This window comes from Nymphalis io, chromosome 13 (assembly GCF_905147045.1).
Source record: "Nymphalis io chromosome 13, ilAglIoxx1.1, whole genome shotgun sequence".
NCBI classification, from domain to species: domain Eukaryota; kingdom Metazoa; phylum Arthropoda; class Insecta; order Lepidoptera; family Nymphalidae; genus Nymphalis; species Nymphalis io.
Genome location: NC_065900.1, coordinates 13,298,599 through 13,309,911, shown reverse-complemented (window position 1 = coordinate 13,309,911; position 11,313 = coordinate 13,298,599). Strand labels below are relative to the sequence as shown.

Sequence of the window (11,313 nt, the reverse complement as noted above, 5' to 3'; positions counted from 1 at the left end):
AAACTTCAAATACTATCACACCAAATTTATTGAGAGCTACTCACAAAGAGAACCTTTTATTATAAATTTATAACAAATACGAGGATGTCTCTTTCCTTCGCTGTAAAGAACATTGTATTAATACTACGTGTTCCTGTTATTTATTACCAGAACCTACTTCTACCAGATACAGTCAGTTGCGATAATACCTCGACGATGACGTGACCTGCACCCGCCACGTGTCACACCTATATATCTATAAATAACGTACAACACGTAGTATAATGTAGTCTTTATTTTGTAAAAACAAGATTATCTATTTATATAACTCGAAGAAGTTTTAACAGAATAAGGCATCGGCGAAGGTGCGCGACTCGAGACGATCGGAGGCAAAGTTTGAAGAGCCCGAGCCGCGCGTCCGCCGCCGGCGTCGTTACAGTTAGTTAGTTACACAAGTCAACACTTCATTCAGTCTTCTCGTTGCACTCAGCTCATATGGAACAACTAATGGCGCGTGTCGCCATCTAATACAAATAATACTCTCAAATTTATATAAGAAACTCTTTCTACTTTGCGAGGGTCACCACCTTCTATAAAACATTTTAATGGAAACTACAGACACTCGTATCAGGTATACCATGTATTCTGAGCTTGAGCACCCGTGACGGCATAGAGACTCCTCTCCACTCTTCGGCCTGCAGTGTGACATGAGGAGTATCACTGGGGTAGCTAACCCATGCTGTTCCGAATATAATCAATTCGTTCAACGCACCCATACTATTGGCCAGACATTGAACCGCATTGTCTCGTATTTTCGCTCAAAGATAATTTTGTATTATTTCTGATATCACTATTAAATATAAATACTATTTATACTTTGTAACAACTGTCGCTATGTGTTCCTTCACGCATGAGAGATACGGCATGTCTAGTACTGAGCATACACATACGTTAGGCCCGTAACACAACAATATATGGATGGGGGTGTAACAAAAAAAAATGACCGATATATCAAATTCAAGATTTAAAGGTCTGTAAATGTTTTAATCTTATTTTATACTTACCAATACTTAATAATCACTTTAGAGCATTCTCTAAGCTTGTTTATTTCCATTTGACTTTTTTTTTATTAAAAACCTGGTTTAGTTATTTGTTTCAGAGAAGAAATATGACTGTGCCCTACGAAATTCTCGTAATTTTTAGGCATTACTGGAAAAAAAAATTACAGCCGCTGAAGCAACTCGTGAATTAAATATGAAGGCGAAAGAGTCTTTGAACAGTGCACTGCGCAGCGTTGGTTTGAAAAATTAAGCAGTGGAGATACGACGTTGGAAAGGAAGAAGGGCTCCAGGCGACCATTAATGGATAATTATGAGGTTTTCCCAAAAGCTGTTGAGTCAAATTCTTCCACAATTATTCGCGAACTTGCCAGGGAGTGTGGTGTGTCGAAAAATACTGTAAGTCGCCATCTACGCTCCATGGGGAAGGTGAAAAAAGCAGTAAACTGGTCCCGCACGAACTTATTTATTATATTATTATTATTATCAGCAATCAGCTAAGAGGTTAGCAATTTGTAAAAAAAATATTGAAAAACCCTTCCGGTATGAGATTTTACCGGAAGGGTACCTCTGATGAAAAGTGGGTTTACGGGCGAAATCCGAATACCCGTGAGCAATGGCTAGGGCGACAACTGGATAAATTGTACGCCAAATTGTCAGAGCGTTATCCAAAGCAGGATAACCAACCGAAAAGGAGTTTTATTCCAACAAGATAATGCTCGTCCTGACACTTTACGTCGAACCAAAGAAAAGTTTGAAGAACTTCATGGGTTTGAACTCCTACCTCATCCAATATATAGTCACGACCTCGCACCATCAGATTACTACTTGTTTCGATCCATAAACCATTTTTTTCAAGGGCTGATAATTTTGCGTTAGTTGAAATATCGGTCCAAGAGTTGTTTGACAGCCATCCCAAGGAATGTTATCGATTCCACAATCGAGCAATTGGCTAGCAGATGGCAAATGACGGCTGATAACAATGGACTATACTTTCAGTATTAATTGAATTTTATATCAAAGAAATAATAATACAAATATTTAGTTAAAAAACGGTCCTTTTTTGATACACCTATTACATCATTTTGATTATGTTTATATTTGATAAAACATACCACTATCATTAATTAATTATAGTGTCAATTCCCTATTCACTTGAGTGTTCCAACAACGGGAACATAAATCGATTAATTTCTACGAAATAAGTAATAAGTTTTTCCAATTATTTAATTATTCTCTGCCTTTACTGTGGTCCACACGTCATCAGCATGAGACGTCTTCCTACCGGTCCTAACGTTAACTATATATAGCTGTGTCGCTCGCTCGTGACATTTTCGGCCAAGCAAAAAAACAAGTTGCAGAATTTATTTCTGAGCTTTTATATTAATTTAATTGCATTATTTTAAGTAAAAGTAATTTTCAAAACATTATGATTCGAACGTAATTTTTTTTTTTTGTAATTTCATGGCAGTATGTATATTTGCTATGTTGCAGCAAAATCATTTATTTAAGTAAAATTATATTGTAATAACATCTAGTCTAAATTTTTATTTTATTTTTTATAATTGAGGAAAAATAAAATTCAGAAAAAGTCGTTTGTAACATGTCAGAACCGCCACAACGAGTATCTATACCTTCCGCACTACTGTCTACTCTATAATGAACCATACATCAACAAATAATAAATAGTGTAATCGATGAGTCGCAGTTCTGAGTTTTGTAATCGCCATCTGTGGGCGAGGGCTAGCTCTGCTAAGAGCTGTAATGTGTGAAAAGGAACGGATGTATGACTGCGTGTAGACAACGCGTGTCGCGTTTTTCATTGGTTTAATACAATGTATTTACAGTGCACCTATATATAATGTGCAGTAGCAGACCTGAATCATTCGATTATTGACATTGTGAAAGACCACCGAAAAATGACAATTTGTAGCGCTACAAAAACCTTGTAAAAAAGATATGCTTTATAATATGCCCATGTCTGCCTCTGGGAGAGATACTTAAATTACTCATAAAAACGAACAAAATGGATGAGACAGCCATCCAGGCCTCTGATTTTATGTATGTATTAAGTAAACAAATTTAAGTCTAAAAATTATCAATTGAACTTTTGTTTTTATTTTAGTTTTACCAAGAGCTTATTTTTTACATTTTCAAAAGTACGTTTCTCGATAACTCAGAGCCTTGGATGTATCGCACATGGTTATTTTTGTGTCCAGGATGATTTTGATCATCAGACTCAGGTAGACAAGAGCAAATAGTTAAGTACACTTTTAAAATGTTAAGCTCTATTACTCAAAAACCCAGTGACGTCGGACGTTAACTGCACAAAATCGATTTGTATTAATCTGAACTTTAATCCTTATCGAAGCATGTACAAATCATGAAATGCTCGCCAGCTCCCTACCCAGAGAAATGAATAGGCCGCCAATAGTTTTGTAAAAAAATATATATCAATATATATTAAACGATATATATAAATTATTTCATTATGCGTTCTATTGTTAAAAATATTTTTATTCATATACAATTTAATAATTTAGTTTCGATTTAACTTAGGCACTATCGATATTATGTATCAGTGTTAGAATTTGTCGGAATTTTAACTACGAAATCCTCTAACATTAAAATCATATTTAATTACATTATGGTAGTCCGATGCGGACACATATGCCTGCATCTGGTTTCTAAATTTAGCTCAAGTTTAAAACGATTCAAAGTCGAAACTGCCGAAGCGAGTTCCGAGCCCCACTTTGGGCGCCATTTGCAGTGCAATATTACATATACATAAACACAAAATCTGTAAAGAAACCATGAACGTAACACGAGTCGCAGCGATCACGTGACGGCGGTCGCGACACTACGTGCGCGCCTGCGCGTTGTCGTTCTCGTCTTCCTCGGCCGCGCCCTCTGCGGGACCACACCGTAACACACATTGTAAAATGGCCACAAGCCAACAGGTCTAGCGTCTTAGATCTCAACGGCCGCCTCGCCTAGTGTCAGTGCAACAAGTTGTTTATACTGGTTGCAGTGCCAGTGGTATATGGACGAAGGTGACCGCTTACCATTGAAGTTATCAGAAAGATTATTATTAAACAATCGGTGAGTTCATGGATAATATCACAACTTAAATATTCACCGCCTAGCTTATTCTTTGTTCATTTAAAAATTGTACACAAATACAAATCCTGACAAAAAACCACGCTGATCCATTGGCCAGACCTTCTCAAGTTAGCGTGTCTTCTTTTCTGAGCCAACATGTTTACTTTTACAATTAAAAACCAGTGAATTCCGTTAACAGTAACTCGTCGAAACGAGTCCAATATTGAACATTGACTTGGAGATCTCTAACTTCAACAAGTTTGAAGTGTCAGAGTGTTTTCCTAGTTCAAAGCATGTTTTACCTGTGCTACCTTGAGACCGACCTCATCTACATTTTGCCTATATCGTAGCGCTTACGTTGCTTGGCTCTAACACTGTGGTTCCGCTGGCTTTCATATGTGTATGATCCTCAACCAACTTTTATGTATCCATAGATACCCAATGCTGTCTTTTCCTTAAAGTCTTCCAGTTGCGTATCAATGGCTAGGCACCTTAGCTCCTTAATGCATTTTTTGCGGAGTTTCGTCTAACCGAGTATTGTATTGCCATTTGGTTAAGAAGATTATATCAGGGACGCAGTCTCTAGCTGCTATTTTTAATAGGTATTGATTTATGTAACTTCAACCAATAACTTAGCACATACGTATACAATTTTATAAATAAATAAGTGCTATATATTGATTTTGACTGTTAGAAATATGCCCGCTTAGTAACTGTCCGAGATTATCTTAGTAAGGTAACAGGCGTGCTCTCTTTGTCGAGGAGAAGATTCGGGAAAGGAATAAGATACGTAGTTCATATAGTCCTAATAACATTTGCAAAATCGAATTAATATAAGATCATATATACATATATATATATATTATGTATCATCCATAAAAGGTCGGTCAAAGAGGTACCTCTTTGTGTTTTTTACTATTTGTCGTTGTTGTTTGGTGGGCACATTGAAATAAATGATTCAATTATTTTTATACTCTATTGGTCTTGAGAGATTGAAATTTGCATCAGTGAAATTCGCGAAAGTCATCTCACCGCTGTGCGTAGGCGGCGGGTTGCCGTTGTCGTCGCGCTCCGAGCGCTCGCCGCCGCTCTCCCAGCGCCACGACGCGCCTGCACAGAGCACACGCGTCATGCGAGAGCACAGAGCACAGGGCACACGGAGCACAGGCGGAGAGACTACTAACTATCAGACGGCTCGGTGCTGTCGGACGATCGCACGACGCCCGATGCGGACGAGTCCAGATCCAGCGAAGAGCACGCCGAGCCCGAGCCCTGCTCCATCTCTTCCGCCTCCGCCTCTGCCTCCGCTTCCACCTCTGCTTCTACCTCTGCTTCCATCTTACTTCTCTGCGGCGTATAGAAACCGTACGAAGTGAATTAAACAGAAATTTCTTTTCAATTCAATCATACTTGTATTATAGTCATAAGTTGTAACAACAAAACATTGCTAAGTTTATAATAGGAGTACGATAAAAAATTGAGAATTAAAATTTCAAACCATCGTGACCTGTTTGAATCGTGCTTCAAGAGATCCGCCACAACGAGAGCCAGTATCTTCGCTCGAGCTCGTCTCGTCTGAAACGAAAATGCTTTCGTGAGATCAGCGCCCTCGCGAGGCGCCCCGCGGACCGCCCGCCCCCACCTGCGGCGCGCGAGTGCAGCGCGGTCAGCTTGTGCTGCAGAAGCGGGTAGAACCCGCGAGCGGTGCTGTTGTGCGGCTCGTACTGCAGAATCAGCTGGCAGTACTTCAGTGCCTCCGCGTACTGTCGCCGCATTATCGCCGAAAGAAACTGAAAACGCATCGATTATCTTCATACTTGGTCGATTATGTCAACATTTCTTTGAATGAAACAAGTACTCGGTGGTAGGGCTTTGTGCCCGTCTGGATATGTAAGGTACCACTAACTCTTCACATATTCTACCACCAAAAAGTAATAATACTGACTATTGCTGTGTTCCGGTATGAACGGAAAATAAGCTGGTGTTGCTACAGGAATACAGGCCTTGAATTGCATCTGAGCTTCTAAGTTTGGTGGCACGTTGACTACGTAAAGGGATGTTATTATTACCTACAGTGCTAATATCTATGTGTGGTGAAGACCATTAACCATCAAGTGGGCTATTAGCCACTCTGTTGACCGATATTTTAAATACATAATGAAGTCCCTAACTATCCAAATACCTCGGCTAAAAACTCGCTAGGTGCGGACGATGCCTCGTTTCCGTCTGAGCAGTCCGGGCTCGTGGAGTATTTGCTGGCGGCCATTACGCCGGCTTCTACCCGTGTCGGAGACCGGTCGCGCAGCGTCGCCCGCCCGGAGGAGCCCGAGCCCAGCGGGGGACTCGTGCCCGGCGCGCGCCGGCGGCTCTGGGCCGCGTCCCCGGCCGCTCGCTGCGCACGCTCTCGGCGCAAGCGACGGGCGCGCAACACGTGCAGCGCTGCGCGGGAGGCCGTGTCCAGGGCAGGCGGGGGAGGCGCAGGCCAGGCGGCACGGGGCCTCAGGGGCGCCGGGGGAGGTCGAGTGGGGGGCGGTCGGTACAGGCGTGGATTGGGAACCGACTTCAGTTTACGGCGCCGCGAGCGTTCCTCGATCGGTCGAGTTTTCGATTTTTTTTTAATGCTTGGATATCTATTCGAGTATTTAAATATTAAGCCGACGAATTTATTTTTAAATAATATATTCACATGCGTTGGCAGATGTCTGACTTACAATCGAGGATTCGGCGTTAAAAAAAAAGGCGGCCGTAACGAGTGTGCGGTGCGGGGTAGGCGCGGGGCGCCGAGGTCGATCACGTCTTCCGCTTGTTTGTTCTTTTCACGGCTAAAATGTCAACAATTATGTTTATTAAAATTGCACAATATAATTGATTACACCTAATACTACTACGGTACCAACTTTGTTTAATCTATCCCATCTATATAACTCATTTTTATATATTAATTATTATATATTTTTCCCAATCGCTGTATAGTCCAGTCAGTGAGGATTTTTACCCTGCAAAAGGTGGGGTAGTAACAATTTTGAAATATGTCGTTTAGGTTTGTACTCTGGTGAAAAATCCAAGTTTGTGGCCTTGAAGACCTGCCGCTAAGGCCGCCGTCCTGGATGCGCCAAAATCTGTTTTGTTTTCAATATATACCTCAACCGTTGATCGTACAACTTAAAACACCCAATAAAAACTTAGAGAATTAAATTTTACATATTTTTTTGTTTTGACATTTTTTTGTAAGTTCCACAAGTACTGAGTTATGATAGATGCTTAAAGATAAAAAATTTGTATACAAAATAGTCAAATTAGTTTTTTCTTAGTAAATTTCGAAAGAACAACAATACATGGTCACCTCACGTGGTGCCGCACTTTCCCCTCGCGAAAAGTGGTAGGGCGCGTCTTCGTGTATTGAATGAGAATAGGTACGCAAAATCGCTTTCAATGCACTAGTTTTTGTTTCATTCAAAAATTGAGTAGTTATAATTTTACAGACATTTAAAATATCCCTAAATATCAAGTTCGTGGTTGTCCGTCGTTGTCAAATATTCTCTGTGTCCGCAATCTCGCTCGCATTAGTCGCCAGCGGTGGCAGTTGGTATCTTACACTATTAGTGGATAATATTTTTTTTTTCATCCGTGCATTATTTAACTGTTAAATTCATAGTGCATAGTGCATAGTGCATAGTAGTGCATTCCCTTAATAAAGCACTTAACAATGGATCTACCGAAATAAATAGACTAGTAGTAGAATAGTGATGTCGTTGCCACCGAAATGCGAAGACTAAAAATGCAAAAATAAGTTAATCTTCCTGTCTGCCTAATATACATAGGCGTAGTAAGGAGAAACCCTGATCCATACAACAGCGCTGTTAAAAAAAACTAATATAAAACCGCCATTTGTGTTAGTGGACAGGAAGGTAAATTAATTAATTATTGGCGCGACTTGTGATACGTTCAACGGGTTCAATTGTGTTATTTGGATTTTTAAGAGTAATTAAATGAATAATTTACATCAATGTATATGATTTGGTGTTTAATTTTAAAAATAGATCACGAATAGATCGGACTGGTGAGTTTTAAAGTTAGATACAGTTCTAATCAAGTCTTATAACAGTCACATAGGTATATTTAAACTCGTCTTAGAAAATTTAAATAGATAAATTGATTTATTACGAATGAAGTAAGTTAGACGTACAGTGTATTGGACCTTTTTTAATGTCTCGTAAGGTATCTTGTTATAAAAAAATTGTAACATATTTGAGATCGGTATGAGACAACTATGGTGATGATGCTATTGGTTATGTGCAAGTCAAATGAGTAGATGATATTTGTACAGTCGAAATATTATGTCGAATAACACCGGAACACCGCGCACGCGATCTTCACAACAATAAACGTTACTCTTATCTCCAAATGGACCGAACCTTTTCATAGCTGTTATCCATTTCTTTCGCATTTGGACATTCATTGGAACGAAAACATTTTTGGAAAATTGACATTCATTGGAAAAAAAACTACTACTTCGGTGCATAAGTGTGTGTATTTGTAGATATAGCGATATGAGAGATAACATAACGAGGTTTTAAAAGGCAAAACAATATAAACTAGGTACCCATATTATGAATATACAATTTAACTTTTATAGCCCGAGTAAAGTAAATTGTAGATTTTATCTAATAATAAATGACGATTTTTGTTTATATATTTCTTACTAGGTACGTAGTAATATCTGAGACGCTTAGCACTCGGTGCATGAGGAGAAATAAGTCTATTCGCTTATAATATTTGCTGCTTCGAAAATCAGTAGCAGTAATCGCGTAAGGGGTGAACGCTCGTAGTGTGATCGATGCGCGCCTGGTACAGTGCCCGGAGCTCAGCCGTTCACACAAATATTCAAAATTACTACATTCACTGCTACATATAAATAATATTAAATAGATAGATAATGTGACTTTATACCGTGGACCACTCAGGTATTCCGACGACGGAATACAAGACTTGTCATATGGACGAAAGAAGACTTTCGTCCATATGACAAGACGAATCCACTCTCATCCATCAGTGATTTTACTTTCCTCCTCTCGTTGACCAATTTTGTCACGTGTTCACGTCACAAACAGGCTCCCGAAATTTTTAAACATAGTATTATATAAACTAATTATTATTAAAACTATAACTCTCGGAACTCTTCATAAATTAGCACAAGCAGCTATTCAGATCGGTCCAAGAGCTCTCCACGACACTGCAATAACTTTGCATTTAAAAAAATGCAGTCCATGTCTATGGGGAATTATATTATTAACTATTCTGAAATTATTATATTTATTGAAAGGTAATTCTATTTGATGTGCTTACGACCGAGGCCACAATGTCACGCCACGGTCAGGACGTAGCGGTTACATACCTACAATATGGAATGTAATGTAAATAGCTGTTAAGCGCATTTGGCTCCGGTACTGCGGGAAGTGCAGCTCCTACCGTCGCACCAACGGTTTCACAAACACACCAGCGGCAAGATCGACGGAAAGGGTACCGCTGGTCTTTTAGTGCATATTCCGATGTTCGGGGCGCACTCGGCGCCTTGGACACCGGCGAGCCCCACATACCCTCCTCTGTTCTCTTGGGGGAAACGCGTAAGGTGTTTATCCAGCGTTTTAAAAAAAAAGAGGAACGTGAGTTGTATCGTTATTGGTAAAAATAAACCGAACGACGTAACAATGTAAGCAACGCGAAATTTTTTCACTTTCAGCCACGATTTAAAACTAAAGCAAAAAATTATTCTTGTTTTTTTTTTCTCTCGTATTAAACTTTATAGATTAAATTTATTTTGGTGACATTGCTTGATATCGCGTGTACTCGCTAGACGAAGAAAACCGAAACTAAAGCCTGTTTTCGTGAGACGGATTGCGGGTGTCGTGTCACGTGTGTGTGGAATGGTATTAACTTGCTTTTGAACAAATCAGTACCTGCACAAATTTTATTAAATTTAAATAAACTCTTTTATTAACGACAACGGCTTTCTTCGTATTATTTTACTACAAAAACATTTTATTTGTAATATTAATTTGATATAATATAAGTTAGCGTGGGTGTGAAAAAACAACTCGTTACAAATCAAGGTCATGGCAACGTTGTGGCCGTGGTGCTCGACTGATGCATTTTGGCATTGCCTAGTAAAGGTTATGACTGCCCTCTTATTAATAAATACTACACTAAACTTAGTACCAGTTGACCGAGCGAATGTAATATTTATTTATACACGAAACACACCCATAAATTTAAAAAGGTAAGGTAAGTCCAGAGATCTAGTGTATATCTCCAGAAGGTCTTGTGAATCAAATTAACGTTGAACTGACACGACCACGAACGTAATCAAAACAAAAGCACACTTATTGTATCGATCGGATAAGCAACAGTTTTCGCCGCTAATCGAGTTGACAGCGTTTTCTTCGACTCGGACGCTTCGTACTTTGGCCACGAGGCATGACGCTGTTTAACTGTGCCGATGACTGTGGTTTTCTATATTTTAGTTTTTCACACAAGGCGTTGTTACTCACCTGTCAGCTTCACAAGGGACACGCGTATAGCATCGGCTTTTGACGCGTGGCAGCCTCGCCCTCAAGTCTCACGACGCGCGACTAATACAAAAGATATCTTGCGCGCATGCCCACCACTAATTCACTTCATTGGCTATAAGTTTTAATGTATGTCTACAAGCTATCTTGTAAATTTAACATTTTAATTTTATTTTGACGTAATAAACGCGTTCTATAAATGGTAATATTATAGTTATAATAAACTTTATACTTACTACTACTGTTCAATATTATTATATACTTAGAATATAATTATTTCGCTAACGTTATACTCACACAACTTGTGCAGCTTCATTTTTGTTTAAAACCATTTTGTTTAACTACAATTGATATTTAAATTGAAATACGAAGTACACAATTAATTTAACATATTTTTTTGGACTTTCAAAAATAATAATTTGGAATATTTTTAATAATTATGAATATAGAACTCCTAATATTTTGTTCTTTGTCACTTTTACTGTCAAATTTAAAATCTACCGCCAAAGATAAAAAATGTAATAGTCTATGGTAAAATACGATTCGATATTTGTAACACATATATAAAGTTTAAAAATCACGAAAAAAATAAAAGGAAAGGCAAAAAA

At 38.8% G+C, this 11,313-nt stretch overlaps 1 protein-coding gene across 4 annotated transcripts; it reads right to left on the bottom strand.

The window, feature by feature from the left end:
* Positions 1 to 10: 10 nt before the first annotated feature.
* Positions 11 to 11,095, bottom strand: LOC126772933 (uncharacterized). 4 transcript variants are annotated; one of them, XM_050493541.1, is made up of 8 exons: positions 9,535 to 9,983; positions 6,851 to 6,961; positions 6,322 to 6,769; positions 5,782 to 5,929; positions 5,638 to 5,714; positions 5,324 to 5,486; positions 5,172 to 5,249; positions 11 to 3,947 (listed from the first exon to the last, which is right to left on the bottom strand). In XM_050493541.1, exons 1-8 carry the CDS (start codon positions 9,732 to 9,734, stop codon positions 3,898 to 3,900), a joined length of 1,275 nt encoding a protein of 424 aa, XP_050349498.1. In that variant the 5' UTR covers positions 9,735 to 9,983; the 3' UTR covers positions 11 to 3,897. The 4 variants fall into 4 exon arrangements, with proteins under 4 accessions (XP_050349498.1, XP_050349499.1, XP_050349496.1 ...); XM_050493542.1 differs by lacking the exons at positions 11 to 3,947; positions 9,535 to 9,983 and adding an exon at positions 11,003 to 11,095 and having other exon boundaries at positions 3,955 to 5,249; XM_050493539.1 differs by lacking the exon at positions 11 to 3,947 and having other exon boundaries at positions 3,955 to 5,249.
* Between the last annotated feature and the right edge of the window lie 218 nt (positions 11,096 to 11,313).

Coding starts and splice junctions, on each gene's coding strand:
- LOC126772933 (XM_050493539.1), bottom strand. CDS start 9,734: ATGTGGGGCTCGCCGGTGTCCAAGGCGCCGAGTGCGCCCCGAACATCG. Junction 5,930..6,321: donor CTAGCGAGTTTTTAGCCGAG/GTATTTGGATAG, acceptor ATGCGTTTTCAG/TTTCTTTCGGCGATAATGCG. Junction 5,715..5,781: donor GCTGCACTCGCGCGCCGCAG/GTGGGGGCGGGC, acceptor TTTTCGTTTCAG/ACGAGACGAGCTCGAGCGAA.